Raw genomic sequence first — 19029 nt, 5'->3', positions numbered from 1 at the left:
ACATAACAACAACAGCCCACAGGAGATGAACTCACTTGCATTGTACATTTAAGGTCGTGCCTCCCCCCCCAAAAAAAACCCACCACCACCCTGGGGAGTCTGGAGCTTGTAAAGTGTGCTGTGAGTTGCTAGGAGACCCCCCTATTCCACTTCCAGAACTACAATTCCCAGAGTTCCCTGGGAAGAGGGATTGATGACCAGTTGGATAATTGTAGCTCCGTGTGATGGGAAATAGGAATATCCTGACAACTCTCAGCACCCCTAACAAACCACAGTTCCCCGGATTCTTTAGAGGGTGCCCTGAGTGTTTGAAGAGGCAAGGTTACTTTCTTAAATCTATACTGAAGATGGAGCCAAGGTCTCAAAGCGGAGCTCAAAAAACCTGAAAATGTACTCATACGGTATGCAAGCATGCCTCTGCATTTCAGCGGTTAGATTAGCTAAGTAGCATGCACCATTGTTTAGGAAATGCATGCGTTGCAAGAGGGAAACTCCAATTAATCTGGTCTCTTTCCTTTCGCTCCAGAGGGATTCTTTTCTTTGCAACGGAAGGGAATCGGAAAAATCTAATAATCTCCATTGCTCTGCCCCATTCACACATCTCAAAGTATCCCAAAGCTCACTCATCCAGCATGCAGCTTCCAGTTTATTAAAAAGACATTTCAGACACAGATGCTAAGACTACGCACTTGTCAGAGACCTCACTTACCTCCCATCGTAACTGAGGGGGGATGTTCCTTATCTGAATTTTGCGGCTCCTAAAACAAAGGATAAATATTATTTGTTTGTTTGTTTGTTTTCTATACCGCCCTATACCCGAAGGTCTCAGGGCAGTTCACATAATTTTAATTATTGTACTGTAGGATTAACATCTGATAAGGCTCCTGTGACCTTAAACATCTTTATGACATGCAGAAATTCAACAGATGAAGCTTTCCTCGGTCTTGATCTGCAATTGTGCCCAAAACCATTTTTAGTGTTTCTTTTGAAGATTTCGAGGCTGCCCTATGAAGGAAATTTCCTCTCTGAGCCATTTACAAAATGAAAATACATTTCCACGTGCAAAAATCAAATAAACACAAATTCCGCACCTCCACAAATCCCAGGAACAATAATCCTGTATTAGAAAACCAATCTGAAAATCACGTCTGACAACAATGCCACAAGATTCTCTAGAGAGGACCTCAAGGCTGCTCCTCGTATACTGTAAAAGAAGGCTGTCTACAGATTACAAAATAATAAGAAGCTAGAATGGATCTGGTGCACTCAACGTTTGCATACCCATGAACTTAGCACTTGTACGGTGTGCGCCAGACCTCTGCAACAAACTTATTAAAATAGTCTGCCCCCAGAGGCTTATGGACTTAATTGGCTTTTAAAAGACTCTGGAAACTCATTTTAGAGATAAAAATGCCTCACGTCCAACCCACCGGGCTGTATGCATGGCCGGTCCTGCACCAGACATGTCCAGTCCACTGCCAGGTCATATCTGGTCAGATAAGGAGAGCGCTACTGTTGCCTGTTGCAGGCAGTCAAGATACTCAGAAAGACATGCACCATCTCCCTCCTTTCTCAGGGAAGAATTACCAGCTACTTTAAAGGACTCGGGCTACAGTCAGAATTCGAGCCGTCATCACCTAATCCAGGAGAACCAGGACACCATCAGCCAGTTTCGAACTCAGCATGGGTTGGTCAGCTAGGTGAGCATATCTCGCCAGAGTGGTACATGCTCTGGTTATCTCCCACTAGGACTACTGTAATGCACTCTACGCGGGGCTACCCACTTGGAAATTACAACTAATCTGGACTGGTGACTGGGAGCAGCCGCCGGGAGACCATATAACACCGGTCCTAAAGGATTTTCACTGGCTCCCCCTATGTTTCAGAGCACAATTCACAGTGTTGTTGCTGACTTTTATAGCCCTAAACAGCCTCAGTCCTGTATACCTAAAGGAGCGTCTCCACCCCCATCGTTCGGCCCGGATACTGACGTCCAGCTCCAAGGGCCTTCTGGCAGTTCCCTCACTGTGAGAAATGAGGTTACAGGGAACCAGGCAGAGGGCCTTCTCGGCAGCGACGCCCTCCCTGTGGAACGCCCTCCCGTCAGTTGTCAAGGACATAAAGAACTACATAACTTTTAGAAGTTGTCTGAAGGCAGCCCTATATTGAGAAGTTTTTTTTTTTAATGTTTGGTGTTTTATTACATTTTTATACGTGCTGGAAGATGCCCAGAGTGGCTGGGGGAACCCAGCCAGTTGGGCAGGGTATAAATAATAAAATTGTTGTTGTTTGTTTGTTCTGAAAGCATACACTCATATATCTGGCCCAGGCACTCATGTATTAAACTTTTTTGTTTGCCAATTCCTGTCTATAAGCAATCTGGTTCCAGTCTTTGCAAGTGGACAGAGACAGATTTTGTCATTCAGAGAGACAATTTACTTGTAGTCCTGGACTGAGGGGGTGCGACCCCATTGGTCTTACTAGGCCCCGATTCACTTGATCAGGAAGTGCTGCTGGGATGCCTCAGGGATTTAGCATGGATTAGAGGCACTGATATACAGTGGTGTTAACCTCTCCAGGCATGCTCAGAAGATAAGGCTTGCCTAACTTCCCTTTGATGGCTGTTAACTTGTGGGCGACAGGGTGAAGCTAAGGCTAGCATCTAAACCAGCCTTTCTCAACCTGTGGTTCCCCAGATGTTGTTGAACTACAACTCCCATCACCCCTAGCTAGCAAAGCCAGAGCTCAGGGAAGATGGGAGTTGTAGTCCAACAACATCTGGGCAACCACAGGTTGAGAACCAATGATCTAGACCATGGGTAGGGAAACTAAGGCCCGGGGGCTGGATCCGGCCCAATCGCCTTCTAAATCCGGCCTGCAGATGGTCTGGGAATAAGCGTGTTTTTACATTAGTAGAATGTGTGCTTTTATTTAAAATGCATCTCTGAGAGCCAGTGTGGTGTAGTGGTTAAGAGCGGTAGTCACGTAATCTGGGAAACCGGGTTCGCGTCTCCGCTCCTCCACATGCAGCTGCTGGGTGACCTTGGGCCAGTCACACTTCTGTGAAGTCTCTCAGCCCCACTCACCTCACAGAGTGTTTGTTGTGGGGGAGGAAGGGAAAGGAGAATGTTAGCCGCTTTGAGACTCCTGAAGGGGAGTGAAAGGCGGGATATCAAATCCAAACTCTTCTTCTTCTCTTCTTTATTTGTGGGGCATAGGAATTTGTTCCTTTTCTTCTTTTCAAAATATAGTCCGGCCCCCCACAAGTTCTGAGGGACAGTGGACCGGCCCCCTGCTGAAAAAGCTTGCTGACCCCTGTTAGACATTCCAGTTAAAGATCCTTGAGCCGCAAGCTCGAAGCCGACAGCAGCAAGTAACCTGCCTGTTGATCAGACAAAAGCAGACGATCAGGCTCCAAGTATTTATACACTAGAGCTGGCCAATGCTGAGGCTTCTTCCTGCCAGAAATTGCAGGGGTCCAATGCTCCATGACAACTATTTCCCTTCTGCGCCTGAAGGCGGCTTTGAGTTCTTTAAGGACGCAGGTGGCGCTGTGGTCTAAACCACTGAGCCTCTTGGGCTTGGAGATCAGAAGGTCGGCAGTTCGAATCCCCATGATGGAGAGAGCTCCTGTTGCTCTGTCCCAGCTCCTGCCAACCTAGCAGTTCAAAAGCACACCAGTGCAAGTAGATAAACAGGTAACGCTGTGGCGGGAAGGTAAACCGAATTTCCGTGCACTCTGGCTTCTGTCAGCGTGTTCCGTTGCACCAGAAGCAGTTTAGTCATGCTGGCCACATGACCCAGAAAGGTGTCTGTGGACAAACGGCAGCTCCCTGGGCCTGAAAGTGAGATGAGAGCTGCAACCTCATAGTCGCCTTTGACTGGACTTAACCGTCCAGGGGTCCTTTACCTTTACCTGCCAGCTATTTTCCTTCTGTGCCTGAAGAAGGCTCTGAGTTCCAAGCAAACAACTATTTCAGCTTCTAATTGAATGCAATACACATTTTGGAGTAAAGTCAACAGGAAAAACAGGAAGGGGAGGACGACAGGTTGTTTGGCAACAGTCTTAAAATGTTGACAAATGACCAACCGTAACAGGTTTGACCTCCAAAATTCATGTCTCTATGTGCCACGTTCTGCATCTGTCATATACATGTAAAGCAGCATCTAAACAGCCATGGCTTCCCTCAAAGAACCCTGGGAACTGTAGTTTGTTAAGGCTTCTGAGAGTTCTCAGGAGACCGCCCCTTCATTCCCCTACTATTCCCAGAGTGGTTTAACCATCAATCCCTCTACCCAAGAACCATTGGGAATTGTAGCTCTGTGAGGCGAAAAGGGGTCTCTTTACAATGCTCAGCATCCTTCATAAATTACAGATATATATATATATATGGGGAGCCATGACAGTTAAAGCGGTGTGAAAGTGCTTTAAACGTACAGTGCAGACGGGGCCTTCCATTGCCCATGTTTGCATATGACAAAGAGCCTTGGCTTAATAAACCACAAAGTGTAGAAATCCCAGTCGTTCCCATTTTGGAATCTTCCCTCTGCATAAATCAGATAAACAAACCAGGTCAAGGGAGATAACTTTAGTGTTACCTCAAAATCCTGGGATTGCCTGCCAGGCACAACCAAGATTTACTGTTGGTTTGTGAATCCTAGCTTGTCAGGGAGAAGAAAGACAAAACCCTGGGCTTTGGAAGAAGAAGAAGAGTTTGGATTTGATATCCAACTTTATCACTACCCTAAGGAGTCTCAAAGCGGCTAACAATCTCCTTTCCCTTCCTCCCCCACAACAAACACTCTGTGAGGTGAGTGGGGCTGAGAGACTTCAAAGAAGTGTGACTAGCCCAAGGTCACCCAGCAGCTGCATGTGGAGGAGCGGAGACTCGAACCCGGTTCCCCAGATTACAAGTCAACCGCTCCTAACCACTACACCACGCTGGCTCTTTGGAAATAACGTTGTGCTTTCCTTTCCTCATCTGCTTACCTGCTCATGCCATTGGGACGTTTGCACAGTATGGTTTAATCCGCAAACACGCTTTCAATAACAACTTCTCCAATAACTAATGATAGGATACCATCTTACTATCACCACCAAAATGCACATTCTTATTTCATATATTCTTACATCATAAACATTGGGGAGCTTGGAATGGTGCCACAACTCCCGTTCTAATCTGGGCATTTCACGTTGGCTCCCTAATTTTGTAAACTTCTAATTTTGTAAAATTCTAATTTATTGTTTTAAATTCGGGGTAGCAGCTGCCGCCACCACAAACCATGCCCACTTTGTTGCAGCAGTCCCTCCAGCTTTGAATGCGAACAAGTGGCTCAACCTGGTATTAAATTATTCCGCAAGGTGGATTATTTGACAGCTGTTCCAAAATGTTGGGTCATCATAGCACGAGTCGAAAGAGCATCCATCAACCATACCAACCCCATCCCCCTTGCTCCCTAGGTCTCCTAGCTTTTACCACATCCTGTAGGAAAACCCGAGACATCATATTCTGTCTCCTAATGCTTCCAAAGTCTTCGGGATCTGAGTCCTCCGTCTCCTGTCTGGCTCTCCAGAGCATTCTGAAAATCGCATCCATCGGAAGGAGATGGGGCAAGCAAAATTACACTCGCAGAGCGTCAGTTTGAATCTCAGGGGGTCAATAAAGAGAGAGAGGATCTCTATAAAGAGCCTAAGGGCTGTCTATAAAACATGCTCTCATTTTTAATGGCTGGGAGAGATGGGAGGCCGAGAAGAAAGAAATTAAAGAAGAGTAACGGCAGCGGAGAATTTTAATAAGCGTGCCAACCCGAGAGCAACAAGCAGACACCTCTTTTCCTGATTTTGCTCCTCCTTACGACTCCTGCTTCCCAAAATAGAATTTTTGGGAATTTTCAGAGCCAAAATTATCCCATCCTTCGGCAGCAGCTGCCACATACAAGTACAGGTGGAACATTTGACTTTCTGGACATTCCTCAATTCAACAAGCAGCTGCGATCCAGGGCTGGTGACATGCAAATACCGTAACAGATCTGTGGCTGTGCGAATCATGCGCTATCTTCTGTGACTATCCTCCACGTGCAAATCATATTTTATCTATCTTGTTTTTTAATCTTTTCTATTCAATTTTACATTATACATTTAAATTCAAACATTGATCATAATCATCAACATTTAGGATTCCCTGAATTCTTAGACTTCCCTCCACCCCTCCATGGTTTCCATCATCAAACATTTTCTACTGCATCATATATTTTCTCTATTCTTAAAATAATCCATTATTACCTTAGTTCCGGAATCTGTTCCGGAAGTTCATTCCAACTTCCAAAATGTTCAGAAACCAAAGCACGGCTTCTGATTGGCTGCAGGAAGCTCCTGCAACCAATTGGAAGCTGCGTCGGATGTTTAGGTTCCAAAAAATGTTCACAAACCGGAACACTCACTTCTGGGTTTGTGGCATTTGGGAGCCAAAATGTTCGACTCACAAGGCGTTCATTACCCAAGATACGACTGTACAAGCGTCACTCTAATCCTGCCAAAGTTTTTGTCTGTCTGGGTCTATCATTCATCTGAGCTCCTCAGCCGACCCACCCACCCTTCCCAATATCTACACCCAGGAAACACGCAACTCCCCTTTGCGTGGACCATTTACACGCAAGGTTCAACTACCTCAGCACTTATCCCCATTCTAATTGCATTCTTCATGTGCTACAGTTCCTTACCAATAGGGGTTAAACCTGTGAAAAAGAGAGACACGGAGCTCAAGCAGTTCTGGAACTTGAACCCCTAATGGGTAGACTGGTCAACAGAGGTAAAATCTTGCCATTTTGCAGTGGGGAACCAGTGGCTCTCCAAGATTTCAGATAATATTTCTCTCCTAACAGTATCAGGAAATATCAGGCATGGGACGCATGGAGACCTCTGCATATTTGCGAAACCTCAACATCTGCTGTGTTGAGGGCCACTTTGTCGTCATGGCAAAAGATTAAGAAACAGGTCCCTAAATACATGCAGGGGTTAAAAGTGGGTCTCAAAAGGCTGAAGATAACCTGGTGTGGGCAGTATTCAAGCTAGATGGGACAGTGTCCTGACTCAGCAGAAGGCATGAATCATTGGAGGTACCAAGATCAACCATAAGGGCTTTCTCATCAGAGCAAATTTCCCAAAGCGAAGTGTAGTCTGTTTTAAGATTTTCTCTGCTGCTTTTTGTTGACTGGGAGTGCTGCTGTTGCGTTGGTTATACAGTGGACCCTCCGGATACGAACGTAATTCGTTCCTGGGGTCCGTTCGCACCCTGAAAATAACGGAAATAGAAGCACGCTTCTGCGCATGTGTGCGCGGCAAAACATGGAAGCATACACTTCTAGTTTGCCATGGCCGTAACCCTAAGATTCCATATCCAGAGGGATATGTAAGTAGAGGTACGACTGTACATCGCATGCTCCTCTGAAATCGGAAATGTTGAAGGATGGTATAAAAACATTTTCTAAACAAGCAAGCAAACAAGTATGAGAAGCCTCGGAATTTAATGCACAGCAGGCGCCATTTGCCATTGGAAAAACCATGTTGCCTTTAACATCCCATGTAGCAATGATGGAACCCATTCTCACGAGTGCTGCTGCTTAAGCAGCCAAAAACCAGCACCATCCGTTCATTAGCATGCCTAGATGAACCCCTAGGTTTGCAGAAATATTTTAAAAACTTTTAACTAAAAAACAAAACAAAACCCACATCTTAATAGTGTGTGTGAAAAATCCTCACAGCTGATTTGACAGGGGAAAGAAGGAGCAGACAGATGGAAAACTGGAGTTGGAATGGAATAGTCGTCCGTTCGACTTCTGAAGCGTGGCTTCTGATTGGCTGCAGGAAGCTCCTGCAGCCAATCAGAAGCCCTGTCGGACGTTCGGCTTCCAAAAGAATGTTAGAAAACCGGAACACTCACTTCTGGTTTTTGATCGTTCAGGAGCTGAAGCATTTGACTCCCAAGACGTTTGGAAGCCGAGGTATGACTGTAATTGTTTCCTGGAAAGGGAAATGGCTGGCCGGAACCCTGAACAGGAGCAGTCCACATTCCCACCTCATTATAGCTCAGTTGGATCAAATGCAGTGCTCGCAGCACTAAGGTTGCGGGTTCAAATCCCCATAAGGGACAGCTGTGTATTCCTGCACTGCAGGGGGTTGGACTAGATAATCCACAGGGTCTCACCTGTCTGTGTGTGCTTTGTGTGTATAGACAGGCATTTAAAATGGCTTCCCCGCCATGTCAAAGGAAAGGTTAGTCGAGTTTAAAGACTGCTTATATTACCAAAGATCCAGTTTTTAGAAACATACTGCCATTTTCCTCAAGTGAGGATTTGCCAGCTTCTGTTGCCTGGGATGAGAATGAAAAGCCTCACAGTTTCACCCTGAAGTACACAAAGCTTTCAGGCGGCTTTCAGAAACAGACTGGGAACCAAAGGCCAGCCTTCGAAGGGTCTTTTTTTTTTTTTTTGTCCAAGAAAATCTCGAGAGGAAGAAAGGAGCCGCTTACCACGTTAACTAGAAGGGCACATTTCAACAAAATCTTTTACTTGATTAATCGCACTGCTTAAAATTGATTAAAAATAACAGAAACGGGGGGGGGGGGGGAAGAGTCAAAATAAATAAATTTTAGTCCTATACAACCGAGTGCAGAATTTAAGTTTCTCAGCTCAGGTTTTTGCACAGCCTAAAAGATGTCTGGCCGAACTGGCTGAGGTAGGAATTGGTTCGCCACATGTTTTCCTCTATCAACTTAAATCCCTCTGACCCATTCCTATAGTACAGCATTCCTTGCATTCCAGACTCCTTAAACAATGGCTCCTCCATTCATTTGGGGACATGGAGCAGCATTCAAGCAAGAGATTTCATTACAATTTCCATCCCCCCACCAAAAAGGGGAGGGGGATCAAAAATGGGACAAGACCCCTCCATTCCAATGAAAAACACATTTTTGGTTTCCTTTTCATTTCTCATTTTCCACCGGAGATCCTGGCAGAGCTACCCAAAGTCACCATGGTTTGGGGTTGTTGTTTTAAAAAGAAAAAGAAAAATACAATTAATGGCCTCGGTGCCCAAAGACGGGGTACATCTGCCTAAGTGGGGAAAGCAACAAAATGGGGGGGGGGGAACAGTTCAGGAAAAAAAATCCCTTCTAAAAGGGCTAGGCTTGGAACTGGGAATTCCTTCATATTCTGTGCGCCCTCATTTTGCAATTTACCTTAAGTACTTATTGCATGTACATTGCAAGTCCAATAAAATACAGAAACATATAGAATAAGGAAACCTAGTCGCCAAGTAAAGAAAATAAAAATTAAAAGAAACTTGGGGTCCGCTTGATTTTTTTTAGCTTGCTCAAATGAGTGAGTCAGCTTTGCAAACCACACACATTTGATTCAAAATTCCCGTTCGGATCAATGTACCTCAACTGTGCTTTGTGATACGCCAAAGAGATGGTAATCCTTTGGGATCTCTTTCCTATGCAGGAAAGAAAGAGAGCTATTTTATTTATGCATATCTACTCAAAAGTAAGTCCTCCAGAATTCAGAGAGATTTCCTTCCCTGGTTAGGTGTTTACAGTGGTATCTCGGGTTAAATACTTAATTCGTTCCGGAGGTCCATTCTTAACCTGAAACTGTTCTTAACCTGAAGCACCACTGTAGCTAATGGGGCCTCCTGCTGCCGCCGCGCTGCCAGAGCACGATTTCTGTTCTCATCCTGAAGCAAAGTTCTGTAACCTGAAGCGTATGTAACCCAAGGTACCACTGTACTTCATTGCAGCCTTAGGCTCAGTGGACTTGAAACCACATTGACCACATAACAGCAGGTCTTTTACTCCTGGCAAACAGGTTGCCTGAGATGTCAATCCTAAGTACAGTGGTGCCTCGCAAGACGAAATTAATTCGTTCCGCAATTCTCTTCGTCTTGCGGTTTTTTCGTCTTGCGATGCACGGTTTCCCATAGGAATGCATTGAAAATCAATTAATGCGTTCCTAGGGAAACCGCCTTCAGACCAGGTCCGGGGACAGTCTGTCCCCGGACCTCTTCTGAAGGCTGGGGGGGGGGGGACAAGGGCTTTTCTTCCCACCCCCAGCATTTTAAAAAACCCTGGGACAGCGGAGGACTTCTCCGCTGTCCGGGGCGATCTTAAAATGCTGGCGGGCGGCATTTTAAAATCGCTCCGGACAGCGGAGGACTTCTCCGCTGTCCGGGGCGATTTAAAAGCCCCTGGGAAGGCAGGCAGGGGGGACAAAGACTTTCGCCCCCTGCCCGCCTTCAGAAGGTGTTCCCGCCCCCCGCCCCACTTCGGAACAGCTTTCCGAAGTGGGGCGGATGGGGCAGGTGTCCCCGCCCCCCCGCCCCACTTCGGAACAGCTTTCCGAAGTGGGGCGGATGGGGCCGGGTGTCCCCGCCCCCCGCCCCACTTCGGAACAGCTTTCCGAAGTGGGGCGGATGGGGCCGGGTGTCCCCGCCCCCCGCCCCACTTCGGAACAGCTTTCCGAAGTGGGGCGGATGGGGCCGGGTGTCCCCGCCCCCCGCCCCACTTCGGAACAGCTTTCCGAAGTGGGGCGGATGGGGCCGGGTGTCCCCGCCCCCCGCCCCACTTCGGAACAGCTTTCCGAAGTGGGGCGGATGGGGCCGGGTGTCCCCGCCCCCCGCCCCACTTCGGAACAGCTTTCCGAAGTGGGGCGGATGGGGCCGGGTGTCCCCGCCCCCCGCCCCACTTCGGAACAGCTTTCCGAAGTGGGGCGGATGGGGCTGGGTGTCCCCGCCCCCCGCCCCACTTCGGAACAGCTTTCCGAAGTGGGGCGGCGGGGGCAGGTGTTCCCCCGAGCGCTTCTAAAGGCGGGCGGCTGGGAGGGAATCCCTTGGCCCCCCGCTGGACTTTAAAAGAGCTTCGGGAAGTCCAGCGGGGGGCCAAGGGATTCCCTCCCAGCCGCCCGCATTTAAAAGCACTCGGGGAAAGCTGCGAAGTGCGCTGCTTTCCCCGAGCGCTTCTAAATGCGGGCGGCTGGGAGGGAATCCCTTGGCCCCCCGCTGGACTTCAAAAGAGCTTCGGGAAGTCCAGCGGGGGGCCAAGGGATTCCCTCCCAGCCGCCCGCATTTAAAAGCACTCGGGGAAAGCTGCGAAGTGCGCTGCTTTCCCCGAGCGCTTCTAAATGCGGGCGGCTGGGAGGGAATCCCTTGGCCCCCCGCTGGACTTTAAAAGAGCTTCGGGAAGTCCAGCGGGGGGCCAAGGGATTCCCTCCCAGCCGCCCGCATTTAAAAGCACTCGGGGAAAGCTGCGAAGTGCGCTGCTTTCCCCGAGCGCTTCTAAATGCGGGCGGCTGGGAGGGAATCCCTTGGCCCCCCGCTGGACTTCAAAAGAGCTTCGGGAAGTCCAGCGGGGGGCCAAGGGATTCCCTCCCAGCCGCCCGCATTTAAAAGCACTCGGGGAAAGCTGCGAAGTGCGCTGCTTTCCCCGAGCGCTTCTAAATGCGGGCGGCTGGGAGGGAATCCCTTGGCCCCCCGCTGGACTTCAAAAGAGCTTCGGGAAGTCCAGCGGGGGGCCAAGGGATTCCCTCCCAGCCGCCCGCATTTAAAAGCACTCGGGGAAAGCTGCGAAGTGCGCTGCTTTCCCCGAGCGCTTCTAAATGCGGGCGGCTGGGAGGGAATCCCTTGGCCCCCCGCTGGACTTCAAAAGAGCTTCGGGAAGTCCAGCGGGGGGCCAAGGGATTCCCTCCCAGCCGCCCGCATTTAAAAGCACTCGGGGAAAGCTGCGAAGTGCGCTGCTTTCCCCGAGCGCTTCTAAATGCGGGCGGCTGGGAGGGAATCCCTTGGCCCCCCGCTGGACTTCAAAAGAGCTTCGGGAAGTCCAGCGGGGGGCCAAGGGATTCCCTCCCAGCCGCCCGCATTTAAAAGCACTCGGGGAAAGCTGCGAAGTGCGCTGCTTTCCCCGAGCGCTTCTAAATGCGGGCGGCTGGGAGGGAATCCCTTGGCCCCCCGCTGGACTTCAAAAGAGCTTCGGGAAGTCCGGCGGGGGGCCAAGGGATTCCCTCCCAGCCGCCCGCATTTAAAAGCACTCTGGGCAAAGCAGCGAAGTGCGCTGCTTTCCCTGAGCGCTTCTAAATGCGCTGCACTTCCCCGCTGTCCCAGAGATTTCCCTATGGGCTTTCGTCTTGCGAAGCAAGCCCATAGGGAAATTCGTTTTGCGAAGCGCCTCCAAAACGGAAAACCCTTTCGTCTAGCGGGTTTTCCGTCTTGCGAGGCGTTCGTCTTGCGGGGTACCACTGTACCGTACTTTTCCGTCTATAAGACGCCCCCGTGTATAAAACGCCCCCTACTTTTGTGGATTCCAGTTTAAGAAAATGGGGGGGAGATGGCCCAGAGTTGCTGAGCTTTTTCGGAGGGGAATGCCGAAAATCACTCACCCGACTCACAAACGCTGCCAATGGCATGCGTCGCAGAATAAAACAAGCGTCTGCCCGCCAATTGCATGCACAATTGTCGCAGCAGCCGCCGCCAATCCACAGCAGCCCTTAACGCAGCCACAAATCACCCACCCAATCGCCGCTGAAAAGCTCCTGCTCGCGGCTGCACCCAATCACCCGTCCTGCATATGCACTTATAAGACGCCCACCAATTTGTAACCTTATTTTAGAGTAAAAAAAACCTAGTCTTATACACGGAAAAGTATGGTACATTTACTATGGAGTAAATCCAGCAGCGCTATCAGGGTAGGGTTTTGGAGCAGACACGCAGCAGAATAAGCAGGAACTCCCCTCTCCCCACCCCCACCCCCCGGCCAATGTAGCAGTGTGGGCTTCCCACATTTTGAACAGGTGAAATAATATAGTGGTACCTTGGGTTAAGTACTTAATTTGTTTCGGAGGTCTGTTCTTAACCTGAAACTGTTCTTAACCTGAAGCACCACTTTAGCTAATGGGGCCTCCCGCTACTGCCCTGCCGCCGGAGCACGATTTCTGTTCTCATCCTGAAGCAAAGTTCTTAACTCGAGGTACTATTTCTGGGTTAGCGGAGTCTGTAACCTGAAGTGTATGTAACCTGAAGCGTATCTAACCCGAGGTATCACTGTATAGATGACCCATGAAAGAGCTCTGCTGTGGCATAAGATTATTAAATCCAGAGTGTAAAATGACCTAACCACACCAATGGGTAAGTCACAGTGAGCACTTCCAAGGAAGCATATATGCCATTGTGCTGCAAGCCAAGCCTTTGTGTACATGCTCTTAATGTAGTTGGAGTAGGGCCAGTCTGTAGCCTACTCTTGTCTGATTCCCCCTCCTCCCCGCCAATGGTAACAAAAAAACACTTCCACGCTAGAGCTATGAAATTATTCTACTACCACATGGTCAGCTTAAGCATGCACTGCAGCACCAAAGTGGTTCACAGGTGTGCCAACAGTGTTCGAAATTAGCCAGGCGCATTTTGCACCTGACTATTGGCCACTTAAGAGACATCACCTTGCCAACAAAGGTCCGTATAGTTGAAGCTATGGTTTTCCCAGTGGTGATGTATGGAAGTGAGAGCTGGACCATAAAGAACGCTGATCGCCAAAGAATTGATGCTTTTGAATTATGGTGCTGGAGGAGGCTCTTGAGAGTCCCATGGACTGCAAGAAGATCAAACCTCTCCATTCTGAAGGAAATCAGCCCTGAGTGCTCACTGGAAGGACAGACCGTGAAGCTGAGGCTCCAATACTTTGGCCACCTCATGAGAAGAGAAGATACCCTGGAAAAGACCCTGATGTTGGGGAAGATGGAGGGCACAAGGAGAAGGGGACGACAGAGGACAAGATGGTTGGACAGTGTTCTCGAAGCTACCAGCATGAGTTTGACCAAACTGTGGGAGGCAGTAGAAGACAGGAGTGCCTGGCGTGCTCTGGTCCATGGGGTCACGAAGAGTTGGACACGACTAAACAATAACAACAACAAATTGGCCACTTGTGACCAAGTGAAGATGCCTGGGCGCCAGGATAACGCCTGACAGCTCCACCATCTGGAGGTGCATGCCTGGGGATCCTTGGGTATGGACTGTTTTCATACATTAATACCCCATTCTGTAGAAATCAATTGGTTATATTTGATCTGCACCATCAGAATGAATTTCAGGAACCACATTGCTTTTTCTGTGCAGCCTCAGCAGGTGCAGTCCCCGTTAAGCAAAAAGAGGTTGGAATACGCCAATATATATGTGGACGGTCCCTAGATCAAGTGACTTTTCCTCTTTTAAGTTCTCAAAGCTCTTAACCTAGCTCAAGGTTGCCATCTGAACAGATGTTTAACTGAGAATCAATCGCAGTCAATCCATCTTTTGAAAAATCACTTTATGGAGCCGTCCTGCCCCAAAATGTCAACTAGACGTTCTGTTTTGGCAACAGCAACCTTGGTTTAAGGAGCCATTTGGCGCCTAGCTTATATATCTGAGTTTCTAGCACTGTGTGCCAAACCAGAAGCGATCCAGTGAGTGGTCTGAACAAGAAACAAACAGGGATAAATAATTTTAGTCCACTCTGGGACAAAAATGCACAGGGACATAGGTAGGTGCTTTATACAGAGTCAGAACAACTGGTCCATCTAGTTCCATTCTGTCTACACTGACTGGCAGCAACTCTCCAGGGTTTTAGGAAGGAAAAGCTCTCTCAGCCCAACCTGGAGACAGGCAAAGGTAAAGGGACCCCTGACCATTAGGTCCAGTCGTGACTAACTCTGGGGTTGCGGCGCTCATCTCGCTTTATTGGCCAAGGGAGCCGGCGTACAGCTTCCGGGTCATGTGGCCAGCATGACTAAGCCACTTCTGGCGAACCAGAGCAGCGCACGGAAACGCCGTTTACCTTCCCACCAGAGGGGTACCTATTTATCTACTTGCACTTTGACGTGCTTTCGAACTGCTAGGTTGGCAGGAGCAGGGACCGAGCAACGGGAGCTCACCCCATCGCGGGGATTCAAACCGCCGACCTTCTGATCGGTAAGTCCTAGGCTCTGTGGTTTAACCCTCAGCACCACCCGCATGGAGATACCTGTGATCAAAACTTTGGCATGCAAAGCAGATGCTCTGTCGCTGAACTACGAGTCAGCCCCATGAAGCTCTGGTGCTGTAATATTAGATAACAGGTCAGCTTCAAGGCAGCTTGCCACCTGCAGGCACCAGACTTCACATCCAGCTGTTCCAATGCTCCAAAGCCTCGTCTCTTCGGCCATTTCTCTACAAGCATCTTAAAGATTGGATTGGAACTACCCCTCCACTGTGGACGGTTCTGTTCCAAGGATGGCTTCGGTGCACAGAAAGCTGAGCTGTGAAAAAGGGAGGTGATATTGCAAGCAAGTAAAGAGCTCAGTACGATTTCTGCAAGTCTCCCTTTTTGCGTGTGTGAAGGAAACTGAGAAGTCTAAAATAAGAAACATTTACTTATCTGGTTCTGAATGTCTCCAACAGCGACGATCATGAACAAGTGGCCACATAAATCTCTTTTTCAGTCAGCCAGTCTCAGTTACACACTTACACACTTACACACTTACACACACACACACACACACACACACTTTTGTTTTACTCTCAAATATACTAGATTCTCATCTGTCAGATCTAGTCAAATGATATGGCAGGAATTTAAATTTAAAAAACCAACACATGTATGCTGCATTCCAGCTGCACCAAGTAGGATGCTATTGTCCTTGTTTAACTGGGAAATTTTGAACAGAACCAGCACATCCCCAGGGGTGTGGATTGCGCCAGGCATCGGGGATGGCAAAGGATTTTGTAACAGAGGGGAGACGCAGTGGGGAGGATGGGACAACGACCGAGTTTGGGGTTTGGGGGGTTTTTTTTGGGGGGGGGGTGAGGGTGAAAGATTGACTCGCCACAGGAAAAAGAAACTAAGCCATAAAGCAACATGGCTGGAAGAGGAAGTAGTACTTTATCTGGGTAGTCTGAATTTGGCAGATCGGAGCCCATGTTCTGGCCTTCTGCCATGCACACAAAAACCCCTTATCTCATGCCAAGCCCTCGCTCCTGACTGCTCCATCACGGCATTCCGACTGAGTGCCACAAAATTAGTTTCTCCTTCCTTCCTTCCTTCTCCCCCCTCCACCCAAATGTGCTAACTTATCCTTGGAGTTACGGCAGCTGGGCAAGGATAGGATTGCAAGTGAATCCCATATGCTGGCGTAACTCCAGGCTGTGACAGCTTCACGGCGGTATCGCTTTAAATCAGTGTGTTATGCCAATGCTGGGAGGGGCGGTGTCAGAATGGGAGGGGTTGGTACATGGTGAGGGAGGAACTGAGGATTGGCCAGTTTAGCTGATATCCTATGCTCCCTCGAAGCTTACTCCTCCATCCCCCCCCCCCACAAATGTGCACACAAAGAAAATATTTGTTGTAGTGCAATAACCCACCTAAGGGAGAGCCCCAGATACCAACATAATCTCCTATAGCAGGGACTCTGGAGGACAGGATGGCAAATAACCATACACTTGTAATAATTACCATCATGGGGAAACCCAGCCATATGGGCAGGGCATAAATAATAAATTATTATTATTACTATTACTATTATTACTATTATTACTATTATTATCACCACCATCATCTCTGACCTGCCCGTCACGGTAAAATATTAGCAAAAATTACAACAATGTTAAAATCTATATTAAAAACCACTCAAAACAAACCATGTGCATGAGATTTGTGTGCGACCGCATACACACATGGCACCAAAAGAAATTGGTTTAAACTGTGAAAAGGCATGAAAAAGGCCCAAAAAGAGCGGGGAAACTGCCAAAATGGCACCAAAAGAGCAGTAAAATGGCTAGTAATCCCGTGAGCCTTTGCACCAACATTTGAGGCCTGTGGAGAGTTGGGAGTTTGAGAAAGAAGGTTTGGAGGATAGGGTTGCGGTGGAATTTGGTGGATTTTGGGGGGGAGGAGTCTGGCGGTTTGGAGGGTGTCCCCCACTATATGCGATTTCATGTATACGCATAGTACCAGGGGACATAACCCCCGTGTAACTGGGGAGATGCCTGTCCAGACACAAGGAATTACAGACAGGAAGAAGGCAGGTCCAGCAAATATACTAAAGTGTTGAAGGGTGGAGCAAAGAGGAGCATGCAACAGAAACTATAAGATGTAAGATGCACTTCTGTGGGAAGGGAATTTCACAACTTAGGAAGTGTCAAATGGAATGCCCTCTTCTGGTCTGCCATTACCCCAGATATCGTTCTGCAGGCAAAGCAGACGCTCCACTACTGAGCTATGATCCTTCTCCCACATAGCTACAGACAAAGCATATCCTCACTTCCCTTAAAATACGTGGATATTGCATACTAAGCACCAACTCCTTGCTGGGGGGTGGGGGAAAGGGGAAGCTGGTGAGCACAGTTGCCAATTCCAACAAGGGGAAAACTCCTGTTGTCGAGAAACCCCCAAATGCAAGCAAGTCTCCACCGTGCATTCGGAAAGGGCAATAAAAGAGTGCAGCAACTTGTGTTGGCGGACACACCAAACACGGGGTCCTCCCGACTCAGGAGCTTTTTAGAATTCTTTGCAGAGACGCAGCAGACCGGAGAATCAGTAGCCCCTCTTCAGGACTTCATGATTTGGACGGACTTTATGGTCTCGCTCCATCTCCGCTGCTGCCCAAACAAGTTGGGAGGGTGATCTTCTGACTCAATGAAGCCTCATGTGTGTTTTTTGTTGTTGTTTAGTCGTGTCCGACTCTTCGTGACCCCATGGACCAGAGCACGCCAGGCACTCCTGTCTTCCACTGCCTTCCACAGTTTGGTCAAACTCATGCTGGTAGCTTCAAGAACGCTGTCCAACCATCTCGTCCTCCATCGTCCCCTTCTCCTTGTGCCCTCCATCTTTCCCAACATCAGGGTCTTTTCCTGGGAGTCTTCTCTTCTCATGAGGTGGCCAAAGTATTGGAGCCTCAGCTTCAGGATCTGTCCTTCCAGTGAACACTCAGGGCTGATTTCCTTAAGAATGGATACGTTTGATCTTCTTGCAGTCCATGGGACTCTCAAGAGTCTCCTCCAGCACCATAATTCAAAAGCATCAATTCTTTGGCGATCAGCCTTCTTTATGGTCCAGCTCTCACTTCCATACATCACTACATGTGTGTTTTAGAACCCTGAAATATCAGGCACCCAGGGGGCTCCTCAGTTCAGAAGATCAACTCACGGAGGGCAATTGGAACAATGTGGGTAGGGAGCTAAAATGTGGGAACAGGGATAGCTTCTTAAGAAAGGAGGTGCCGACTCAGGAAGAACTTTCTGGTGTTAAAGCAGTGTTAGAAATTCACCATCAACCACTTGTGACCAAATGAAGATGCCCAGTGTTTTCCCACACTGAGGGTGCCACAGGAAGTTGGGGCAGTGGCGGGGGGGGGGGAGCCACAGGGACTCACGCAACATGGGGCAAGGGGGACACGTGTTCACAATTTAGGTAAAGGTAAAGGGACCCCTGACCATTAGGTCCAGTTGCGAACAACTCTGGGGTTCCGGCACTCATCTCACTTTACTGGCCGAGGGAGCCGGCGTACAGCTTCCGGGTCATGTGGCCAGCATGACTAAGCCGCTTCTGGCGAACCAGAGCAGCGCACGGAAACGGCGTTTACCTTCCAGCCGGAGCGGTATCTATTTATCTACTTGCACTTTGACGTGCTTTCGAACTGCTAGGTTGGCAGGAGCAGGGACCGAGCAACGGGAGCTCACCCTGTCGCGGGGGTTCGAACCGCCAACCTTTCAATCGGCAAGCCCTAGGCTCTGTGGTTTAACCCACAGCGCCACCCACATCCCGTTCACAATTTAACGATGGTTCAAATTAGACTGTGCCGTACCGTGATGTGCAAACAAGGCCTTTAAGGAAGAGAACATGATCAGGAGAGAAAAGGAGACAACGTGTGGCAAAGAATGGAAGGGGAGAGGGGTGGAGAACAGATTAGCAAAGACTTGAGCGTATTGTGATCTATCATAAACCAGACTTCAAAAAAGGCTCCAGGTTAGCAACAATCTGA

General features: G+C 48.7%; 1 protein-coding gene across 5 annotated transcripts in view; it reads right to left on the bottom strand.

The window, feature by feature from the left end:
• Positions 1-19029, bottom strand: part of IGF2BP1 (insulin like growth factor 2 mRNA binding protein 1) — a 69684-nt gene that overhangs the window by 17720 nt on the left and 32935 nt on the right. For 2 of the 5 annotated variants that reach the window (XM_083469861.1, XM_083469860.1), the window contains exon 3: positions 701-758. In XM_083469861.1, coding sequence (XP_083325987.1) covers positions 701-758 — 58 coding nt within the window. The other 3 variants (XM_083469862.1, XM_083469864.1, XM_083469863.1) reach the window with 3 other exon arrangements.

The sequence above is a fragment of the Podarcis liolepis genome (assembly GCF_965112155.1).
Source record: "Podarcis liolepis genome assembly, chromosome: 13".
NCBI classification, from domain to species: Eukaryota; Metazoa; Chordata; class Lepidosauria; order Squamata; family Lacertidae; genus Podarcis; species Podarcis liolepis.
This window is presented reverse-complemented; position numbering and strand designations above follow the sequence as displayed.